The sequence below is a fragment of the Dermacentor silvarum genome, chromosome 1 (genome assembly GCF_013339745.2).
Source record: "Dermacentor silvarum isolate Dsil-2018 chromosome 1, BIME_Dsil_1.4, whole genome shotgun sequence".
In the NCBI taxonomy this organism is placed as follows: domain Eukaryota; kingdom Metazoa; phylum Arthropoda; class Arachnida; order Ixodida; family Ixodidae; genus Dermacentor; species Dermacentor silvarum.
This window is the reverse complement of record NC_051154.1, coordinates 17,978,850-18,003,467: the sequence shown is the minus strand read 5'-3', so window position 1 is coordinate 18,003,467 and position 24,618 is coordinate 17,978,850. Positions and strand designations below refer to the sequence as shown.

Below are 24,618 nucleotides of genomic sequence, written 5' to 3'. Positions count from 1 at the left end.
CAGGCGCACGCGCAGCGAAGAAGGCATTTGCTGGTCGACCAGGATCCGGGCTGAGCGGTATTGCTGGTGACTGTCTGCGTGCGACTTCAGCGTAGGTCAGAGGAGCGGAAACAGGCGGATGCTGGAAGGTGGTTGGTAGCGTCTCAGAAATGTGCTCCTTTATGGCCTGTCGTATCGTCGGAGCAAGCCCCTGCGCTGAGGCTGGGACGCAGGGAACAAGGGACAATTGCCGTGCCACTTCCTCTCGGACGAACTGCTGGATCTGCTGCCATAACATTGTGGTGTCAGTAGAAACAGGATGAAATGGGAACCAGCACGCTCCACCAATTGATAGTGCGCGTTGAATAGTAGATGCGCTCGGCGTTTTTATGAATGCGCCGAAACAGGCAATGGCCAAACGGAGCGAGCGCGAGCACCAACAACAAACGTCTTATTCTTCGTCTTCTGCTGGCGCCCGTATTTCTCACTACAATCTATATGTATATATACACACACACACACACAAATAAAAGGGGGGGGGGGGGGAGAAAGCATCATGAGCCACAAATTATGTAAAGGGGAGCTTACAACTTGCAGTAAAAATTATGTGGCAACTTGCACAATTTCTTTGCCCGATAATCAGACTTGTTATTTTTCAGACTCGGACCAGCGGTTAGTCCTGATTCGACAAACAAGTCTTATAGGATCCCTGCCAGGAAACCACCAAGTCTTTAAGGTTAACAAGGTTGTCTTGGTGCCACTCTCAGTCCATGAAGCCCCGGAAATGGAGATGGAGGTAAGCCGAAGCTTCCAAAGGCAAAAACTGGAGAAAACAATTTTAGGCTTTTACTCTGCATATATGTAAAAAACTTCCAATGATTGTGTCTCTTGTCTTGTTTCTTACATTTAAAGTTTGTCATCTGTTAAAGTGACACTAATGAGCAATGCTAAATTGTGATTAGACTGGTATTCGTGTAAAACTCAATTTTCAATAATTTTGCAGAAAACAATGGAGAAATTAAGTTCCAAGCTTTCCTTTTCCAATTTTAGCACCAATACCTCACAATTTAAATAAGATCAAGAATTTTATGGTGTTTTTTTCTCATATTTGAACCATTTTGGCCCATGAACTGTTCTTGAAACTTGTTAAAATAAGTCTCTTTCTTCCTCAGAATGCAATTTCATCCTTCTTATCTCCCCCCTGCTCCTTTTTTTTTTTTTTTTTTCATATTGAGGAAGCGTAATTTACAGATAGTTTAATATTCCTCTCAAATATTTCTTTAAGGAGGGATGTGTCTCAGAAACCCATTTTTATTGCTAATGAAGTGAGAATGGTCAAGCTTGATGTGATGATTAGTATAATTTGCCCTTATTAATATTCCCAATAACGTTTATGTGGCTTCTCAACATGTTCTTTCATGTGGCCTAAAGGTGCAAAATTTTGCTTTTGTGGTGAAGGAAAGTCAGTAAATCCAACTAAAATCATGTATTGAATTTTCAGTATAAAATAAAATATTCCTAAATAGTGCCACTAGCGATTCAACCTTTATCACAGTGATGTGGTGTAACTAGGAGCCAGACACGCTAACCATAGAGCTTTTGCCCAATTTTCTTCCTATGACTACTATATTAGTAACTGTTTACAGTAGAGGTAGTCAACCCTAAACTTGGCAGACATGTTGAATACTAGTGGGTACAGAAAAAAAGGAGCAGAGAAAAAGTAAGGAAGAAAGAAAAAAAAGAAGTGTACAGGGGACTTCTACATTTATCTGTGCTTTACAAGCATGTATATATCCCTGCTTTACACTTGGAACTACTCTGTTGATAAATTTCCAGTTGTGCTTTGTTGGCTTCTGTGTTGTTTAAGAATTTGCCTCCATAGCAAACATGTTTGAACACCACCCCAGTAGAAATGAGAACAAGGATGGGGGAAGTGAAGCATCTGCAGGCTGAAGAGGCTGAAGAACACCAGGTGGTAGGGATGGTATAGGGCCTTGTGCGCTGCACCTTTGAGTCGAACATCCAGCGCCACCTGTCAACAGCGGCAGAAATCGGTTGGGGCCAATGTAGTATGGAGTATCGTTGCTAAAAGCTGAATCCTTCACATAAGAAAAAGAAAACGCAGATGTGCACTATTATATAGTGCTACAATAGCTCAAGAAGTGCAGTCGGGAAGATTTCGAATGCGGGTGAATGTTCTGTAGAGGCCGTAGAACAATGACACGTGGTAGCGCTTTGTCAAAGCTGATGGTCTTTTATACTCGGGAGGTGTTTACATATTGTCAAGCTGCTGCGAACAGCTTTTTCCAGGTATCTGTCCTCAAAACCTGTGCAAGTTTATGAACACACTCAACTACAAAAATTTCATAAACAAGCAGTCCATAAGCAAGCCAAAGCGACTTTTCCTGTTTATAAGGCGAACTTTTATGTTTGCATTGTGGAGGTTTGTGAAAGGCAACACCTCTTGATTAATCTTGTTTTAACACAAAAGTGTTTTATGCCGGGTTTCCCGACTGATTTCCGGCAACGGATGTAACGATGATGATATGATGATGATTTATTGGCATCCCCTTTGAAACGGGGCGGCAACAAATAGTCACCTAGCCTGCTTGATTTAATCAGGTATACTATACATGTTCTTTATCTTGCATTTTTGTATACCTATCATTATTTTTCTTTTTCAAAAATTTACCTTGTACCGCTGCCTATGATTTTAAGAGATCAGGTCGCATCCATCTTCTCCCTACTTTTTTTTCCACCAGTACTCTAATCGTCTCTTGCTGATCTCTACGGCTGATCTGTTTATGTTTCCTTCCACTTTAAACCCAAGCGCTTCTGGGAGTTGCACGTTACCTACGGTTCTCGCTGGGTGGATCCCGTCGCATTCCATTAGGATGTGCTGAGTGGTCTCTGGATCTTTACTGCAGCATACACATGTCTCATCTAATTCCGAATATTTGTTCCGATATGTTTTCGTCCTTAGGCAACCGGCTCGAGCCTCAAATAGCAAGGCACTGCCCTAACGTCGGACTCCGGCGCCGCCATCTAGGAGCTGGTGAAGCCAAGTACTGCATCGTGACATTAACGAGCGCCGACAGGGAGCACTTCAGTAGTCACAGTACAGCGGAGGCTCCGACGCGGTGTTGCCATAGAATAAACAACCAGGTGTAAACGGCTTCGTGACTTTGTAAACTCGTCATTTTCAATGAAGTACTGTGTAATAAATAATAAAATAAACATCATTAAAGTGTCTGATAGCAGGATTCGAACCCAGGACCTCTAGTACAGAGGCCCGACATTGAAACCATTACGCCACAGACGCATGCACCGCCACGTGGCTTAGAACGCCCTTATCAATTTCTCGCGGGCAAGTCGGCTCTTGAGGCGCCTGGCGTGTTTCAACACTGCTCGGCAACAGGACGCCGCGCACGAAGCAAACATGCAACACAGTCGTCGTTCCACAAATCGTGCGCCTTTCGCTGCAGCGGACCATGAGTTCATGAAGCAAGCATGCTACAGCGTCTCTGAAGACACGTTTCACTTTCGTGTTCTACCAATTCCTATGAGAGAGGGATCAACCATAATTTTTTCATTTGTCATTAAAATGGCCAATGTTTCTTAGTGGCGGTGAAATGGTTCTGTTTACGTGCATTACGCATTCTTTTTTAGTGACATTTTGATTTTGCTCTGCAGTGCAGACTCTGAGGCACTTAAGTGTATTGTGTCCTTCGTTAATTCAACTACGTTCATGTTGCAAAGACACATTTCAATAGGCTGTGAACATCTAAGAATAGACTATCAATGATTATTGACCGCCATGTTTACTTCCACGGACTGGTGCATGGTAAGGTGTTACGCATACATAGCATTATCATGCAATACATAACCTCTGGAAAGAAATATTCGCAGTTCCTATCCAAAAAATTAATTTTTGGTAGCTTACCTTGCATTCCTGTGCCACATGTTTTGCCTAACACTACCAAACAGATGGTGATCTTCTGCATGATATATGTGGTGGCGGCTAACACAAACTGGTGTCGCTGTGGCTCAATTGCATGATCTATAACATTCTGCGTTATGAGGAAGCTTAGCTGGGGACTTAATGTCTAAATATGCAGGAGCGAAGGAATCGTTTTTCTTCGCAACTACTGCACCTATTTCGATGAAGTTTGTTGCTTTAAAGGAAAAAGTTAGAACCTAGTGACTTTACAAAGTGTAATTAGAAAACAAAAATTGTTGGAAATTACAAAATCGAAAAAAACTCAAGTACCAGGTTTTCAACTCTGTAACTCAGTAATAAGTGATATCACACTTCTCTATACTGCACCTAATAGGACATATAAAGCAGACAAAAATGATGTATTATACACCACTCTGAAATATACCACTGCAGAACCCTCATAAATACTAGACAGTTTTAGTTTAGCGTACGCTATAGCATTGCGTACGCTATAAAATAGCGGGTCGTCAATGCGCATGCGCAGAACACTATATGACCCATAGCGTATAGCGTACGCACGCTATTTCTCAGATTTAACGTTACCGTCTTTGCGTGGCTTGCGTAGTTTAAGTAAAACATGGCGGTGGTCCCCGCTGCCCTCTTCAAATTTAATTTAGCGTGGCTTTTGTACAATTCGCTTTGTTCGTAGCAAATGACTGCATAAACAGCTTTCCCTTAGTCTCGGGCCGCTTCGACGACAGTGTATTATGTATAACCGTGTGGAGTTTTCGAGATCACTTCTAGTTTCAAACGACACGAAGCCTAACAAGGGAAACCTTCGAGATATGTCAGCACCAGCTATTGGGGAAGTGGAGAGATAGGCGCGACATTGACATATGGCCTCTGAGATCGGAACATCTCGCAAGCCAACTAAAACTGTAATAAATGTGCGCTGCTTAGCGTACGCTGTACTATAGCGTATAGCGTACGCTGTACTAAAACTGTCTATTGTAACAAATTCACGCAGGCTGGAAATTAATATATGAAATTTGTCCACATTAGATGCTCGAACGGATGCAGTTTACAGAACTGCAATATCTGTTTTTGGTGCAAGTTTACGGATTTATAAAGTTCGTGCTTCAAATTTTTTTCAACTTACCAATTTTAGGAAATTTTTTAAAAAACATTTCAGGCTATAAATTAAAATTTTTCCTTTCTATATTTTTCCTAGAGTCAGTAGAGCTTAATTTCTTCTCTCAAATGCAACAAATTTTATTCAAATTGGTCGACCAGTTCTGTGATAAAAGCGTTTCTGCCTTTTACATGTGGGTATTTGGGTAGGGAAATCCCAAGATAAAGCTTCCTATTATGTCTGCAGCTTGAATTAGTCCAGTTCTTTACAATGGTAACAAAAATATAGCAACAGCTAAAAAACCTGCATTTGAAATAATAATAGCAAAAATGGTGTTTACTTCAAAGTGCGTATCTGCTAATTATGTGTACCGCATATTTTTTGGTGACGTTAGATATTGCTACATAACAATATACATGCCGCATGATGCATTGGCCTTTTCATTTTCTTGTCATGGATGCTACTATAGTGCGCAGGCAACACACACATGGTTTAGACGTACCTGTTGCAGCACACAATGACGTTAAAGCAGCAGGTGCTGTTTCCGCTTCTCTGTCATTCAGTCTATGCTCCTGGAAGGCCCCAACCAAAATGTTCCAAAATGGAACATTTTCATTTGCACTTTGCATTTGCACTTTCCATTTGCGCTACCACTCCAAAGTGGAGAGGTAGCGCCATCATACCAGTGCATGAGGTTTATAGGAAAAAAGAAAAAAGAAAGAAATGACAACATGACACATATTTTGTCTGTTCGTTATGTGTGGGCTTATTACTTGATTGTGTGATCGTTACTGACTACTTTTTAGTTGTTGATTGAGACAGCATGCTTTATAGATAGGCTTTTGTGACTTCAATTTGAAGAGCGTTGGAGCATGCAAATCTCCCAATGGAGTCTTCATGGTGAAAGCATGCATAGAGAGGTTTTGTCTTCACTTATCTGGTTCCTCCTTGTCCAGAGTGTGGTCTGAAACTTGCATGACGTATAATTGTGCTTTCTTTCGAAGCAGACACATAAAAAGCAGCAGGAGGTGAAACAGAAACTTAGGTTGACTTAGTAAATAGTAGAGCAGATGCACTGACTGCTAGCACTCATCTTGACAGCCATGCAGCAAGCACCCATCAAGCTGGAGAAGACCTGAACGAAGTCCTGCGTCGGAGCTACAGCAGCGAGCTTTCCAGAAAACATGGCAAACCATCAAAACTGCCACAGGTCAAGTCAAGCCACGCAAGGTTTGCATGATGTCTATCACCATATTAGTATTAAGCTGTTGCCAAGTGACACTTTTGTCATTGGCGATACTGTAGACCTTTGAATGGCGGGCACAGTCTAATAGATTATGTATCAGGTTTCTAGCTGCTGCCCTGTAAGCGATTTATAGTACTATTTCTAGAGTCAGTAATGATGAAAGCTCTGTGGTGCTTAAATTTCTACTGCAGGGTATCATGTGCACATACTTACTGTGCATTGTGCATAAATGTTCATGTTACTTACATTCTGACCTCTGTAGTTTTGTAGGCAGGCAGTTGTCCTTTTGATTTCTATTAAGGTCATTCCATGCCAACTGTCCTGATGTTGGCATTCGGACCATCTCCGATTTCTTTTGAAAAGCTTTAGGCGCTTCAGTAAGACACAAACCATCATTTGATGAGATATTTTTTGTGAAAAAATATTTTCACCAGCTCAAGCATCCCTGGAACTTTTACTTATGGTAAGAAGGTATGTGTCATAGAAGGCTTTGCCAAAAATTATGTTTCTCCATGAAGTCTTCATAAATGAGTGTGAACGAGTGTTGCCTACAGGAGAAAAAAAAAAAGTTTGTTTCTTGCCGAGTTTTTCATTTGAGTTCAAAGTTTTTGGCTAAATTTCTTCCACCTATAGTGAATGATAAGTGGCAAGCATGATTTCTTGCATTAGAGCAGTAACAGAGGGTGAGGAAGAATAAGTTTAGCACGCGATTGCATTCTTTTACAAGCACGATCAGAGAAGAAAGACTAACTCAAAATCCCCATCTGTAATGGTATCGCACAGGTAATGTGGAGCAAATACAATGTAAACCACCATTTCACATCTGGCGAAAACTACTTGTACAAGTTTCACACAAAGCCACAGGCGGCTTGGGGTGAAGCTTGCTTTCAGTGTTTTGCCGCGTGTTGCCTACAGGCAATAAACTTATTGCTGAGGCACAGAGTGAGGCACACAGTGTGCCTCACTCGGTCCTTGTCTGCCAAGCACACCTTACCACAGCTCAAGCAAGGCTGTGTTGATTCATAAAATTAGTTATCTGAACAGGACTAACAACCGATTTTATTGCGATAGTAATTATATGGACCCTCCAAGCGGATTTCTGCCATCCGCATCGCCGTGAGGTTCCTTATTAAGTCCAAGGGACATAAAATCGTTGCCGCGCGCCGTATACTGTATGCGCGAGTGAAAGCGCACAAGGGATGCGCGCTTTCATGGAGAGCAAACGCGACGTTTCCATCGTGTGAAAAGCCGTGGGGGGATGGAAGCGAGGGAGGGGGGGGGCGCCGTTGTGCTCCGGAACCAACTGCACAGTTAGCAACCCGGCGCAAGGGGATCCGGCGAGTCAATCTCACGCATGAAAGGAGGAAAGTGGGAAGGCAGCGCGGGAGGGCAGGGGTGCGGCTTCTACTCTGTCAGTAACTGCATGCTTGTGCTTTGCGCGGCTGTGGACTGTTGCGCGCACCGTATCTTGAAAGCAATCTCCACATGGCTCTTATTTTGTATGTGCTGGGCTTTCGGCGCTCAGTTTCCGTTAAAGCAATAAACTGCACGAAACTTCGCTCACTGCTCCTGCCGTGCTTGCTCACACCAACGTTTTGACAGTGCTTGTCTGCGGTCTTCGAGTGGGATCTATTCATGTTTGCTTGTGCGCGCTGACACCATGCTTGTTAATTCAATGAGTAAGCAAATGTGTCCAAGTTTATGCAGTCAATAAAACTACTATCCTTACTCCGTTTAGCTCTCTACTACCGTATTTAATCGATTGTAACGCGACCGCAATTGTAGCGGAAGGGGTGACTTTTCATTGTGTCCATCAAGAAAAAATAAAACCGCGAAAGTAATGCGAGGGGTGACTTTTTGTTGCGTCCAGCAAAAAAAAAATGAGGAAGAAAACCGCTAAAGTAACACGAGACCACGGGATGCATGAAAAAGTCGCAGCTTCGCCCGAAAGGCGAAGCATCAATTGGGATAGCAAATTAGTAGAGAGCTATACGGAGTAAGGACAGTAGTTTTATCGGCTGCATAAACTTGGACATATTCGCTTACTAACTGAATTAAAAAGCATGGTGTCAACGCACACAAGCAAACATGAATATATCACACTAGATGACCGCAGACAACCACTGTCAAAACGCTGGTTGAGCAAGTGCGGCGACAGCAGCGAGCGAAGATTCGTGCAGTCTATCGCTTCAACGGAAACGGAGCGGTGAAAGCACAGCACATACAAAGGTCAAAGCCGTGTGGAGATCACTTTCAAGATATGGTGCGCGCGACAGCCCACAGCCGCGCAAAGTAGAAGCCGCACTCCCTCTCTCCCACGCTGCCTTCCTGCTTTCCTCCTTTCGCATGGGTGATTGAGTTGCCAGTTCCCTCTGCGCCCGGTCGTGAGATACGCATTTGGTGCCGCAGCTAAACGTTGCCTCTCCTCCCTCCCTCCCATTCTCCCATGGCCTTTCGCGCCATGGAGTCATGAAAGCGCACGTCCCTCGCACATTTCACTTGTTGAGTGGAATTGGGTGCATCATTGCACTTTTTAGACAACTTGAATTTCGGTATTCGATTGTAACGGGAGGATCGACTTCAGGTAGCAAAAATCTGGAACAAAACTCGCGTTACAATCGAGTAAATTAGGTAATTTGCTATCGTAATTGATGCTTCGCCTTGGCGAAACTGCGACTTTTTTAAAGACCTAGTTTTTTATGGTGCAATGAAAATCTCATCCTCGTAAGTGTTTATAAGTGCAGCGGTTACATCCAAAGGCGCGTGGCAATTTTGCAAGGAGTATTTTTTGATCTGAGCAGTCTCTAAAGAATAGGAGTCCCTGATGCCACTACTAACACTGAAAAGTGAGAGCGATGCCAATAGCCCGCCTGGCAAATTGGTAAAGCAGAACGATGGGCAAATTTCGCAGGTGTGAGTGCAACTTTCATTAACCATCCGCATTTTGACCTTTTCAACCACTTGTGAAAATAAAACACTGCTGCAATCAGTTGCTGCATTTGTGACTCCTGCAAATCCTAGTGGTAGCGGCAATATAGTGCCCTCTTTTGGCCATGAATGCAAGTTATCACAGTGCCATTATGGCCTCCGAGAACAGCTTGCGCTGCCCAATCTCGGAACCCATGGCACCACTTTGCCTGCTCATATAACAATAGAAGATTTAGCTGCGCATTGTAAGTTACAGAAAAACTTATGATAGAAGAAATGTATTGCGTTTAAATATTTGAAAAAGGCCCAGGAGCCGCATACGCTAATAGAAGGTCATGCAATAGGCCGTCTTGTTTGTTGTCATGCTTTTGCTGTGTGGGGGCGCCAAAAGTAATTTTTTATGACTTTTTGTGAAGATATAAAACTATAAATCTTTGTTTAATGAGGAAAACAGTGCTTGTTTCAGTCAATACTAGACACGATCTTCTATCAGGGGGGATATCTCAATACTTGTTCTGAACAGTTGTCTGTCCCTTTCAGGTGATGAATACTTTTTTAATTACTGCATCTTTGTCAACTTCACTGTTTTAGCGCAGGTAACCATATAAGTAAACACATCACTGCGAATGCATTTCTGGTGCTGCGTGAGAACTAGAAGCTGGTAAACAACAGACAGCAGTTGTAGTTTAGCTTGACTGAGGCTGCTCGTAGCTACCTAAGCAGAGAAGATAACAACTTGGAAGAAGTGTAGGCGCTGATAGACAAGCCATCTGTCAGCTCAGGAATGCTCGTGTCCATGCATTATATAAGCTCATATTTTCTGCGAAGAGGCTAGGTGGCAAAGATGAAACACAATGCAAATTTCAAGACCAGTACGTGATAGCTTCACAAATTTTTTTCTTGCTTAAAAAAAATGCCTAACCTGATAAAACTTCCTCAGTTTAGCAGCACTACAATGTGCCACCAGATGATCTATTTGGCGTAATTTTACTAGGACCACCTCCACATATGTCGAAAGTTAGTTTTTTGCATATTTATTATCACTTGTGCAGTGTTGTGTAATGCACTGTCCGAAAATATTTTTTCTGAACAAATTAAAGTTCCTGAACTTTAGTTTTTGTATAACTTTAGTTTTTATACAAAAACTTTAGTTTTTGTATAAAACCATGTTAAAGAAAGCCAAATATTATCATTTTTGTCCATTTAACGCCATATAAAAAATTGGAGGAGTGACTAATAATCAATGAATGCAATTTTAGGTGTAAGGCCATTCTTCATTCTCCTGACAAAAATTAGTATTGCTGTCTTTGAAGGAATGCAGTTTTTGGTTATGCCTTTTGTGAGAGATAATTTTGTGCTTTACGAAATACTTCTGGTGGTGCTTGAGCCATGAAATTAAATCTTTTTTTTTTTTTAAGTATTTCATGAAATGACATTTTGTGTTCTACTGCAGTGTGTGAAATTATAAAAGGAAATCGGAAATTGTCAAGCGTAAAGGTGGGGACAGTTGGCATGGCATGACCCATTGCAAAGCTGAATGTTTTATTCATAACTAGTGCAGATGCTTTGTGAGGCCGAACCTACATTTACAGATTTTCCTTCATACCTAGACTGTGCAGAATCGAGAGCGGGACAAATATGAACGGAGACTGCTGGATGTGAGTTTTTCTTTTGTTCTGCATATTATTGTTTGCTCTCAGGAGAACTGAATAATTGAGCTCAAAATGAGAACCTCTTTTATAGGAACTCTTGAAGATGTTTAATGATACAGACTCATTTTACTTCTCTCCAACTGGTGATCTGACCAACACAATGCAACGGCAAGTGGAACAGCCACCACTCCCTGCAGAATTGCCCCGCTGGAAAAGTCTGGATGAAAGATTTTTTTGGAACCTTGAAATGCTTCGTGACTTGACGGAAATTGAGGTCAGTTTTATCATTCTCAAATGTCTTGCTTCATCTTTTTAGTTTTTGAATATTATCAGCCAGTTAACCCTTTCAGTGTCCCTAATGTACCGGTACATTCCCACATTTCTGTCCTGCAATGTCACTGACCTACCTGTATATTCTCTACTCTCTCCCCTCGGATAGTAAGAGTGCATTTTTAATTAATGACAATTTTGATTCGCTAGCAATTATATGGACACTTCAGGCGCATTCCCGCCGAGATCGTCGCTGTCGCGGTGATGTTCCGTATAAAGTCCAAGTGCGATAACATTGCAGCCGTGTGCTGTAAGCTGTGGGTGTGAGGGAAAGCGTGGGAGGGTAAGCCGAGAAGGATGGTGGCTCGATCTTGCGTGCGCAAGGCAGCAGGGGAAAGGAAGGGGGGGGGGGGGGGGGTTCTACTTCAGCATGGTCAGGCGGGCCCTATCTTGAAAGCGATCTGCGGTGGGTGCAGAGTTTAGGTGCGCCGAGGGCTGATGCCTTGGTGTGTGCTGTGTCTCACCATTTAGTTTGCATTGAAGTGAGTGGCAGCGCAAAGGGCAATTCACTTGCTGCTGCTGCCGCTCTTCCTCGTGCCAGCGTTTGGACAGCGAGTATCCACGGTCATCGAGTGAGATGTGTTCATGTTTGCCTCTGCGCACATGACACCATGCTTGTTAATTTAGATAGTAAGTGAATCTTTACAGCACTCCATACAGCTAATAAATCTACCATTCTTACCGTGTATAGCTGTCTAATAATTTGCTATCGCAATCAGTGCTTCGCCTTTTGGATGAAACTGCATTCATGCATCCATGCTATTCTCCAATAAACAGTACAACATCTAGTACACTTTTTTACACCGACCTTCAGTGAGAGAGCCTTTCTCACTCCGTGTAAGGAAATTGAGTGAGGATGTAGGTGTTCTGCTCCTTACACATAAAATAGTGGCTCCAATGAATCTGCTTTTGCCATGGCGTTGGCAGGAGAAGAATAAACATGCTCCAAAGATACATATTCGTATGCACTTCCTTGAACTCCAGTGGAAGCACTTTTGCGCACAAGTTGCCCACAGATGCATTGAAGTCACATTCCGGCGTCTCGTATGCAGTTGCTGGCCCCATCTTTTTCAGAATCCGATGTCCTGCACCGCGAAACCAGCATCTTCACTGCAGTAGCCTATGCAGTGATAGTGGCGGTGAAACATAATAGGAAAACAAAGCTGCAAAAAGCCATTATGTTTACAGACTAAGTGTAGTGAAAGCTTTAAAAGCATTACACAAACATAAACATCTTATAAATAACGACCTTTATATATCTAACCAACATGACAACTTATATATCTTACCAACACTTTGTTATATGCTGGGTGCCTGAGCACAGAGGCACCGAGAGATAAAATGGCTAAATCCATAGCAGCGAAAGCTAGCAATCTGTCAATAGCAGTTCCTGCCACAGACTTGAAGCCATTCCTACATAAAAAACCAAGGAGCTATTGGCAACACTTGTGGGAGCCGAAACGTTGAATAAGCTCCACGTAATTAAACCCCACTTGGGGAATTGGCCGTCACTATCAAAGTCACGATAATGTGATGTGCTCTTTTGTCAACTGAGACTAGGGCACACATATAGCACCCATTCTTATCTTTTAGCTGGTGCTGAACCTCCCATCTGTGGTAGATGCGGCAAGAGGCTGACTGTCCTCCACACCTTGCTGGAGTGTCGGGAAGCAGAACCTGAATGGAAAAAGCACTTTCCCGTAGCATACCAATAACGTAGCCTCCTTCATCCCGCACTGTTTCTTGGTGCAGAATCGTTCTTCGAGACCAAAGCAGTGCTTAATTTTTTAAATGATGTTATGTTGCACGTTATCAGCCCAAGAGATTCGAAGCACGCCCTCTCTCTAGAGGGTACTGCTGTGATAGTAGTGTTGTAAGGCACATGATGCCTCTGGGCCCTTGCGCTCAAGGGCCCCGGTGAGGTGGTTGTGCTACTGGCAGTGACACATTTTATTGTATGATCTTCTTGTACAATATCTTTCATGGTCAGAGGCCATATCACTTGCCATTGTCATTATTTTAATGTCTATATATTTTACGCCATTTACAGCGAAGGTTTTTAGGCCTCTATACAGGCATGTTACATTTACCATTTGTCATTTACCACTTCATGGACTGCTTCATACCATTTTTCTTGGCACTCTTTGGCCATCCCTGGCGCTTGGGCCAATAAACCCCATAAATCGTCATCATTATTGATGTGTTGGCAATAGAGTGGGCGTACGTTTGTGTGCAAGTTGGAGTGGATGTGCATAGATAACGTGCGAGAAACTCACTAGGCCAGGAAGCGGCAGTACTCTATTTGTCACTGTGTAATGAGCAGTACTCACTCTTAATGATGTTCCGGAGTGTAAGTCCTTTCTTTGGAGGTTAGCGATACAACGGTGACGGATCAGTAAATTTTCTTCTCCTAGAGCAGGGGTTCTCAAGCATGTTCGTTCCAGGGAACCCTGCTAAGCTCCATGAAGCGCCAAGGAACCCCCCCCCCCCAAATTAAAATGTCCTAATTAACCGATTGTCGAATTATCGAGGCTATCAAGAAAACAATAAACAAATGCTTAACTACGTCGACACATTTTTATTTACTCAATGAATCAGCAAATCCTGTTTATATTTAGTACAAGACCAGTGCGGAACCTGAAATTCTCGTCATCTCACGACTGATTAGCGCTAGCAGCGGCGAAGGCCTCGTGCACGTGCATCCCGATTATTTTTTCGCCAGTCAGCTGCTCGCCAACAAATTGTCCATCCATCGCGATGTAGCCAGTGCTCTTAATCTTCGACAGCTTTGCACTGAGTCAAAGCAAAACTACTGCTTGCTGCAACCGCTGCGCACGAAACCGCGACCACTATCGACGCGATCATGGACGGCGACTTTGCGGTTCAGAAGGCAGGCGGCCAACGCATGCACAAAGTCAAAACGAAACTACCATTCGCTGCAAGAAGTGCGGACGAAACCGCAGTCGCTATCGACGCTACCATGGTTGGCGACTACGCAGTTGTGAAGGCATGCAGCCATGGCACGCAGTCGACGCAACCGCTGTGGACGAAACTGCGGTGGTTATCGACGCGATCATGGATGGCAACTACGCACTTATGAAGGCATGCGGCATGCCGCCAATGCTTTGTCACGGTAGCGGCAAAAAACGCACGTGTCATGCTGCGAGCGGCAAGTTACCGCACGGCAGCCCCTTGCCGCGAGGCCACCGTGGCAAGCGCGTCGCCGCGCGGCAGCGCGATAAGATCTCGCGCGCTCTCGAAACGCTGAGTCACTGTGAGCGGAAAGTGTACGATCGGACAGCGTCCACAAATCCCTCCATGGAACCATATGGAACCGCGAGAGACGATGATCATCGATTGGAAATCCGCTGCGGAGCGGCGGCAGTCCGGTTGCCAATGCTCCGTGACGTCAGCCTCGACGCCATTCACCTCGCGGCACTCAGCGCTTGCTGCAGAAATGGGTCTTGAACCCATTTCGCGCGGCATGCTACAAGACCCCTGATTCTTGCCGCTTTTGCCGCGCGCACTTTTGCTCCTAGCGTGGCCGTACCCTTACGCGCGACGATAAACGCAAGAATAAAGTCTTTAAGGGCACAATTAGGCACGAAGTGTTCCAGCATTGCTGTCAATCATGTGCTGCGCACGATTGCTGCTGAGGACCACGGCGATGCGGACTGCGCCGCTTCGTTTTGGTTGGACGCTAGCGCCGTTCTTGCTCTTCTGCGGCGCGTATTTGCGATGCTCCACACATTTTTTTTTCTTCATTTTTTTTTTATTCCTTCAAAGTACATTTCAGTGCGCACGCAATCGGCACCTACGCTATCTACAAACGAGAGAAATGCGCATGTTGTTAAATTACGGCCTTCGAGATTTAAGTACGAAAGCTAGGCGCGCTGCCCGTTTTCGGAGATTGGGCGGCTACAAGCTGCTTGCAAATTTATTGCGCAGTTCGCGCGTTGCCGTTACGCGCTGTGATGTGCTTTTTGACACTCGGGCATGAGTAATGGATGCTCTGGGGATCGAGCACACCTCCTTTTCGCCGTTTTAGCCACTTGGCGAGCACGGGACCACGGAAAATTTATCAGTGGCTCGCGGAACCCCGAGCAGGGGCCTGCGGAACCCACTTTGAGAACCCATGTCCTAGCGGAAAGCTGTGTATCGCAAAGGGCCAGCAATGCAGGCAGTCATTATGTAGCAGCGGTCCATAAACTTGGCCACACAGATTAATTTCATTCCTTAATATGCCAGTCACTATTTTTGCAGCCAACTACTGCACATATCTTCCCTCTGCCATTCGACAATTTGCAGCATGAATGGAGCACAGTCCATTAGCGAACACCAAGTTGCATTTCCGACAGCTCATCGCACAGTAGCAGGGCAGAAGCGGTAATGGCTTCGTATACGTGCGCTTTCGCTGAGGTAACTTAAGGCGCACCGTCGAAAGCATCATCGTTTCCATAGAGCAAACCGCTCCGCGAAAAAGGTCTATAAGCTTAAAATATTTCTCACGAAAGGGCTCATGCTACCTTGGTAACGTTCCTGGTCTGGTGTTGTGCATAACTGCACTGTATGGTTTCGTGTCACAGTGCACAGCACTGTGCTGTCAACCACATTTGTACAAACATTACTGTTGTACATGTATATTTGATGTATTGTATATCTCCCCTTTTTCACTTTTCTGTACGTCTATTATTTAATAATTTCTTTACCCTCATTTTTTCTCTACTCTTCCACCTTTCTCACGGCCGCAGGACAGTTCTGGCGTCCACTGAGGAGTTAGACAGTTACGAAGCCCGCGGCCACTCATTTCCTACCTCCTTCTTTTCCCCTTCTAATAAAACGAACAGTCAATCAATCAATAAGCCATAGGATGAAATTGGCTGACAGGGTAATCGCTGGGAGAGGCCATTGTTCTACAGTGTACTCAAGTAGGATATAGTACTGTCTTTCTAAGGTGCAGGCTGATTCATTCTCTCTTGCAGGGTGGCGACCACTGGGTCTTGCCTATTATTCAAGGCTTTGTGCAAGTTGAGCGCTGCCAGCTCGACCCCATCGATGACAACCAACCAGAAGCAGCACTTTGCCAGGATAGTTCGGGTGCCTGGTTTGATGTGCAAAGTGCTACACGACCATTGGCCAAGGAGTTCACCATGACCTTAGTGTCACGGCGAAGTCGTTACCGGGCAGGAACACGTTACAAGCGGCGAGGGGTGGATGAAATGGGCAAGTGCGCCAACTATGTGGAGACTGAGCAAATTTTTGAGCATGCTGCCCATGTGGTATCATTCGTACAAGTGCGTGGCTCAGTGCCCGTCTTCTGGAGTCAACCCGGCTATAAGTACCGTCCGCCTCCACGTCTTGACAGAGGTAGGCTTTTGTTTTCAAACATTGTAAGATGTTTAATGTACTCTACTTACCTGCTCATTTTATTCCTTCATGCAAGTGTTTATGAATTTGTCTGGCTTTACAGCATACATTTAAATATATACATGTAAAGAAGACAAGGTAGCATGCAAGTTCAAACAGGCATTCTACAGAAGAACGATGTGTTTGTGGAAATATAGGCTGGTAGATGCTGTAAAATCTCGGTGATACAACTCTCATTTGGTTGGATAAAATGTTCGTATGAGCTTAATTCGTATACAATCAAACCCACTTATAACAATATTCAAGTGCCACAAAAATTCCATTGTTACAACGAATAATTGTTATAACCGGGTTGCATAATAAAAAAAAAAGCGGGGGGGGGGGGGGGGGGGAATGGCACAGCTGTTGTGAGAAAACTACAATGACGGGGAAGGGCACTGACGTGGGAGGCCAGTGCCCCTCCCCACCACCTTCCTCCATCCGGCTGCAGATTGTGTTGACTCGTTTAACTGTTTAACTCTGCTTCCTGCGCGCTCTGATCGCGTGTAGCAAGTCGCGGCTGTCGGCGTTCAAGAATGGCACTGCTATAGTAAAACTTCGTCAAATTGGATTTCACGGGACCGAAAAATTGTCCGAATTAACTGAATGTCAAATTATCGAGGGTATCAAGAAAACAACCAAATGCTTTCTACGTCAACACGCTTTTATTTACCGAATGAATCAGCAGAATCCTGTTTCTATTTTGCACAAAAGCAGTGCGGAAGCTGCAATTCTTGTTAGCTCGTGACTCTCGTCCTCTCTCAACGCACTGCACTGAGTCAAATCGAAACTAAACCGTGGTCACTATCGACGCGATCATGGATGTCGACTACTCAGTCATGGAGGCACGCGGCCAATGCGGTGCTATGCGCGGCGGTAAACGCGAGAATAAAGGCTTTAAAGGCACAAATAGGCATGAAGCGTTCCGGTGTTGCTGTCATTCCGGTATGATTTTCACTGATGACTATAGTGATGCGAACTTTTGTTTTTGTTTTCGCTGACAAACACAACCTTTGTATGATGTAGCCTGCTACTGTTGCCACAATTGTATTAACCCCCATTTGTTTCCCGTTTAGGAGGTCCCCTCGACAGTTTTTACTTCGGGACCTCCGATTGTGCAATTATACTTCACCTGTTATATTTTTTTGTACTACTGATGAAAATAAATTCAACTTCAAATTCAACTTCAACTCCGTCGCTTCGTTTCGGTGGACGCTAACGCCGTTTTGGCTTATTGCGTCGCACATTTGCGGCGCTCTGCCAGCCCAGCACTATCAGCGCAGTTGGCGTGATTCATTCGTGTTTCAGAGGGTGGCGCGGCGCAGAGCTATGGGCACAGCCCATTCGTGTTCGGAGGGGTGGAAGGGCAACGAGACAGAGGCGTGCGAGGCTGGTGATGCGGAGAAGGATAGAAAACAGCGCGCGGCGGCGTGCAACGGCTCAAACTTATTTTTTTTCGTTTCAGGGAGTTCGCATTCCATTCCCTTTCGGCACGCACACCCAGTAGCCAGATTTCATCATTATAACCAATGTATTGTTAAAACCAGCATCGTTATAAGTGGGTTTGACTGTAGTGAACAAATGTGTGTGGAAGCAGCATAAATATGTTTATTAAATGTATACATGGCTGAAAAAGTCTGGCACAATTACAGACCAATATTTCAGACATGAATGTAACTGCAAAAATGTTGAAAAGGTATGGGGCAGAAACTTGGAGGTTAACAAAGAAGCTCGAGAACAAGTTAAGGACCGCACAAAGAGCGATGGAATGAAAAATGTTAGGCCTAACGTTAAGAGACAGGAAGAGAGCGGTGTGGATCAGAGAACAAACAGGGATAGCCGATATTCTAGTTGACATTAAGCGGAAAAAGTTGAGCTGGGCAAGCCATGTAATGCGTAGGATGGATAACCGGTGGACCATTAGGGTTACTGAATGAATACCAAGAGAAGGGAAGCGCAGTCGAGGATGACAGAAAATTAGGTGGAGTGATGAAGCTAAGAAATTCGCAGGCACAAGTTGGAATCAGCTAGCGCAAGACAGGGGTAATTGGAGATCGCAGGGAGAGGCCTTCGTCCTGCAGTGGACATAAATATAGACTGATGATAATGATGATCATTTTTGTGCTTAGTACAATAATATTTATTTGATGGTTGACGAGAAATGTGTGTTTCACATTCCTCTGACATGCAGTTGATTTGTGCTGTGCATTCTCACGAGGTGCGGATGCCATATGTGACTTTGACTGTGCATTGCTGGCAGCTTAGGTCTTCTTGTCTGGGGAATTCATTTTGCAGCCTACATGCGTTTTCTCTATTACGCCTAGTAAGCACACAAAATGACATGGTAAATGATAGGTACTCACAGAGGTTGCTAGCCAGTCACCTGTGGACCTGCAGACCACTTTTGAGTGGCTGTCAGTTGAACCCATGTGCATTATCTCCGACTTGATTGCCTATGATTGATTACTGCAGTGCCAAAAGTGTGGAATGGTGATATCTAGCATGGAGGCTCCCCCACAAAACTTGTGTTCACTCATCATACTCGAATGCAATATCCAGGAACTGCAGTGTGAAATGCAGCCCATGCACTTGAATTCATAATGATCCTGCATATAATTGCATATAATTTACAAGGACCAGATTTGAATTACACTATGAATCAGAGCTTACATTATGGCAAGCAGAGATGCTATAACAGTCTATTGATATGCTGACTGCTTTTTGTGCAATTGCCATTGCTCTATTATATGGTGTTGATGATGCCAGGCATGCTGGCAAGCAGATGAATACAAATAATTTTTTTTTAATGTTTATTTTGGTAGACTTGCGGCCACTAAAGAAAGACACAACTTGGTGGATTGATGCAACTTAAAATTTGCTTCTATATATAGAACATCCTCATGTGTTCTGGGTCAAGCATAGATCACCGAGGCAATTCCGCATCCATCTAATGGGCCCATCATGTTGAAAGTGGCTAGTGAAGCAGTAGCACGAGCAAAAGTGAAAGCATGATAACACTGATAACATGCAGAAGCAATTGATAACAAAGAAAATCTCTAGCGAAGATCCCATGGCAGTACCCCACTTCCATTCTTTGCCTTAAAAAAAAGCATTCTCCGGATGCTGTAAACTGAACGTAGAAGGAAAAATACAAAAATAAAGACGGAATCGAAAGTTAAACATAGTAAATCCAAATAAAGCCCAATAATCCATTGATGTGAATAGAAATGACTTTGAGCTGTACTACAAGTACACCATCTGGTCAAGCACTTTGTCACTGTTTATCACTCCATCGGGGGCCAGTAGTGCAGTGGCATTCTGCTGCTGCTGAGAACGAGTTGGTGGGTTCAATGCCCGGCTGCATTACAATAGAGGCTGAATGCAATAAACACTTGGATTTAGGTGCACGATAGGGAATCCCAGGTGGTCAACAGTGATACAAAGCCCTCCGCACTACGGCATCTCTATATACAGTGGAATCTCGATGATACGAATCTCACGGGGTCACGAAAAATATTCGTATTAGCCGAAATTCGTATCATCGAAACACAATTAAAACTAGCTAAATTGAAGAGTCGGAGGTGAACTCACTCAGGCACACGCACGTAATAAGCATTTACAGTATAGATCACTTATAGCGTAACTGTTTATAGTGCAGAACTGGCTACAACGCGGCCTTTTCCGACTCCTGTTTACCCTCCCATAGAACTCCATGTATACGCATACCGCTTACAGTGCAGCCGTGTGAGACGAAATACCGGTTATAATGCGGCTTCCGCTGGAAAATCTCGCCGACAAGGGCGGTAGCGAGCACGCTTCTCAACGAGGTGCGCCCACCGACGGGAGAGGAGATCAACGAGGGCGATGTGGAGAAGGAGCATGAGATGTGGAGCATGAGTCCAAGGGCGATAAAATCGTCGCCGCGCGCCGTATGTGCGAGTGAAAGCGCGCATTTCACGCGGGGGATGCGCGCCTTCACGCACGGAGAGCGAATGCACAGCGGAGAGCAAACGCGACTTCCGTCACGGCCGGGCGCGCCAGTCGAGCCCGGCCCTGCTTTCGTCGCGCGAAAGGCTGAAGGGAGGGGGCATGGAAGGGAGGGGAGGGGGTGACGCTGTGCTGCGGGGCACCAAATGCGTATCGTACAACCGGGCGCAAGGGTAACTGGCGACGCAATCTCCCACGCGAAAGGATCAAAGGGGGAAGGCAGCGTAGGTGGGAGGGAAGGGGGGGGGGGGGGGGCTTCTACTCTGCCAACAAATGCATTCTTGTACTTTGCGCCTGTGCCGGCTGTCGGGGTTGTCGCGCGCACCGTATCTTGAAATCGATCTCCACACGGCTCTGACCTTTGTATGCGCTGTGCTTGGCCGCTCAGTTTCCGGTGAAGCGATAGACCGCACGAACCTTCGCCCGCTGCGGCGGCCGCGCTTCCCCACGCCACGCCTGCGTGGGAAAAAGTGCAAAGGCAAGAAAAGCGCCTCCACGTCAAACTCTTTGCGCCCAGTCGCGGCCTCCGTGCTGTCTGGCGCCGCGTCCGTGCCTCCGCACCAAAAGAGAAAGGGAGAAAGCGCGTGACTGCGCGCTGTTCTCTTTCGCGGCCGTCGGATGGGGCGGCGTTTATTCGTATCAACCGCCGCAGGTCGAAAATCGATTCGTAACAACCGTTCTCTAGCACATTGCAAAGTAATGGCGCTCGGCCGGGACCACAGAAAAATTCGTATCATCCGGAAATTCGTATCATCCGGAAATTCGTATTAGCCGTGATCGTATCATCGAGATTTCACTGTAACTCCAGTGTTGCTTTTGCATGTTGAACCCCGCGAACCAACAATGTCGACAGTTTGGGTGAGTTGGTGACTAATCATCTTAACATGCGAAGCAGCGCGCAGAAACATGACATGAAGAAGCAGCAGTTGTTTTGTCTGTTCATTCTTCTTTTTGTCTTGTTTCTGTGTGCTGCTTCACATGTTAAAGGGACACTAAAGGCAAATATTAAGTCAAGTTAAAGTGATAGATTAGTGCTCGAGAATCTTTAAACCATCAATATTATCTCAATCAGAGCTTTAGTAATCAGAAATTGAGGTAAATGTAGGACATGATTACAGACTCCCTCGAGACATTCAAGTAGTTGCCTGATGACGAACGCACTCCTCATTTAAATTCTGTCACTAGTACTCAACCACTCATTATAAAAGCATCATTGTATTGCACTGGTGGCTTCGTGGGCACTTCTTTCCATGCGCCTAGTGTTCGAGGTCGCGTAACCTCAAATTTCGGAGCCAAATTGAAGCAAGAGGCAACACGAAGCAAGCAAGAGGCAGCACAAAGTGTGTGCTTCCTGCTGCTGGCACTCTTCATCATGCCAACATTGTAACAGCGAGCATTTGCGGTCGTTCAGTCAGCTCTGTTCATGTTTGCTTGTGCACGTGTAACACCATGCTTGTTAATTTAATTAGGAAGTGAATGTTTACTACAATTTATACAGTCAATAAAAACTGTGGACCTTACTTCGTGTAGTTGTCTAATAAGTGCAGACCGCTTATAACCTGAGTTGCTGGAGTCGTGAATATCCGCACTATAAGCAGTACCACACTATAACCAAAACGGCATTTTTGAAAAGCTACCCACATGCAAAACATGTCGACAAAGCAGCCGTGCGTATCCGAGAATCAAAGCATACGACCAAGATGTCTGCATCCGTTTAAATTGAGAAATGTTGAAAGGTTAGCATCCGAGGACCCGCGGCCTTCACACAAAGCAGGCAAAGTATAACGCACAAAAAGAAAGAGGAATGTAAGTCGTTGACTAATTTTTCAGATCTGCTCACTTATCTGCGGGCTTCCCCATGGCACCGCCACCAACTCCACAGAAACAATGTAAATTGGCGACCAAAATTTCGGACGTCGTATGGTGTCTTCCTTGATTTCTCAAAACGATTCACATGCGCACGATGGCAACCACAAACCAAGTTGCGCCCATTCAGGTGTTGCCTGTGCCACCTGTGCCCTCACTTTCGTTGCCAAGGTGGCTCCTCCGCTTTCCAAGTGCTGTACAGCCAGTGCAACGTTTTGATGGCTCGGCACCAAACCACAACTTTGGGTGTCGACTCCCGACAAGGCACGCTGGTTAGGCCTAGCCAGCCATGGTGTCCGGCGGCATGCCATCGCGAGAAGCTTGACCTTGATATTTGTACCTGTAGACAGTTACATAATAGAGATCGGGCACACAATATCTGTACTTCGTGACGACGTGCATCACGATGGGCAATTACAAGATGTACTCGTGGCCTCGACTGTCTCAAAATTTTTCCGACTCCGTCTGTGTCCGAAGAGATCAGTTAGCGACTGTATTTACTTCCTGCACTCAAACTGAAGAGTCAAAAAGTGACAGCGTGCACACGTTAAGTGTAGAGAGCGCGCTGCTGATGAACAGCTGGAGCAAATGTTTCTCCGTCACCTAGGCAACCCCTGTGTGCTTGCAGAGCAGATATACAGTAAAAGCTCGATGATACGAATCTCACGGGGTCACGAAAAATATTCGTATTAGCCGAAATTCGTATCATCGAAACACAATTAAAACTACTGTCGAATCTAGATAATTCGAACTCGAAGGGGCCCGAAAATTTGTTCGAATTAAAAGGACGTATTTTTGAAGTATTCGTGCACCATAGCACGATGCACGAACGGTGCAAGTCGTGAAATATCGCGGCGCGCAAGCGCATAGCAAGCGCGGGCCACGAAACTGCCCATAACGGTCGCTTCCCGATAACGACAGAAAATGAAGCTTCAGGGAGCGAGCGGGCGGCGCCGGCACACGGGTGCGCGCGGAGACCGTCGAAGGTGAGGGAGGAGGGTGGCAGGGAAGCGGATTTGGCCGCGTCAACTCCGCCGCTTCGGTGGCCCCCCTCGCCCTCCCTCTCAACTCCCTCGTAGCTCTCTCACCTTCCACTCCGTGCGCGCCCGCCGCCGTGCTGGCGCCAGCTTATTTTAGCCGCCCCCTGAAGTTTCGTTTTCTGCCGTTATCGGGAAGCGAGCGTTTGCGGGCTTGGCAGTTTCGTTGGCTCGACTGTGCCTCCGCCGCTGCTTCCCTCTGCGCTGCTGCCGCAGCGTGCAAGGTCAACATGTGACTAGAAAATAGAGGAGAAGGGTTCACTGCCATTTTATCCGCGTGGCTGAGACGTCGGCACTAGTGTGTGCTAGAATACGGTTGTCTAGAACACTCTAGTCGGCACGTACACGCTTGTTCCGGCGCGATGCAGAAACGGCGGCCTTGCAATTTGAGAGAGAAGGAAATTTCCGCCGCGGGTTCTTTTTTTTTTCGTTCCTTCGCGCGCGGCATTGAGGGGTCTCTCCTGAGCTTTTGCTCTATGGCGGTGTCGGAGCAATGCCGGTCGGAGGCGCCGCCGCGTGATTTGGCGCGCTGCTAAGAGCATTGTCGGTGCGCGGTATGTTCGAAATAAGCGTGTTCGAATTCGCGTTAAAGTTGAACGAAAGCACGTTTTTCATGATAGTCTCGCTGTGCAACAATTGTGCTCAGTGTTGACGTTGCGAGGCCTAGCTCCTTAGCCAACTCCGTCCACTTCCTCTTGGGATCCTCATCGACCTTTCGAAGAATGTCTAATTTCTCTTTAAAGGAGAGTGCTTTCCGCTTGCGAGACATAGCTCGCTGCGACTAGGCAAAATGGCGCAAACACGAAGAACGCGGCCCGAAGCGCAGCAGCCACTCTATCTGACGGCTCCCAGAAAAGGAGGAAAAGTACAAAAGCACCAAAAGCGCCACCGCTTCAAACTCTTCGCGCCCAGTCGCGGAGTCCGCGCTGTCCGGCGCCGCGCCTCCGCACCAAAAGAGGAGAGAAAGCGCGTGACTGCGCGCTGTTCTCTTTCGCGGCCGTCGGTGGGGCGGCGTTTATTCGTATCAACCGACGCAGGCTGAAAATCGATTCGTAACAACCGTTCTCTAGCACGTTGCAAAGTAATGGGGCTCGGCCGGGACCACAAAAAAATTC

General features: G+C 45.6%; 1 protein-coding gene across 1 annotated transcript in view; it reads left to right on the top strand.

Moving 5' to 3' along the window:
• The window catches only part of LOC119457473 (phosphatidylinositide phosphatase SAC2), a 142,427-nt gene that overhangs the window by 17,965 nt on the left and 99,844 nt on the right, over positions 1-24,618 (top strand). Inside the window, exons 3-7 of the mRNA XM_037719048.2 lie at positions 639-775; positions 6,153-6,281; positions 10,836-10,883; positions 10,969-11,151; positions 16,190-16,574. Coding sequence (XP_037574976.1) covers positions 639-775; positions 6,153-6,281; positions 10,836-10,883; positions 10,969-11,151; positions 16,190-16,574 — 882 coding nt within the window. The remainder of the gene's footprint in view (positions 1-638; positions 776-6,152; positions 6,282-10,835; positions 10,884-10,968; positions 11,152-16,189; positions 16,575-24,618) is intronic.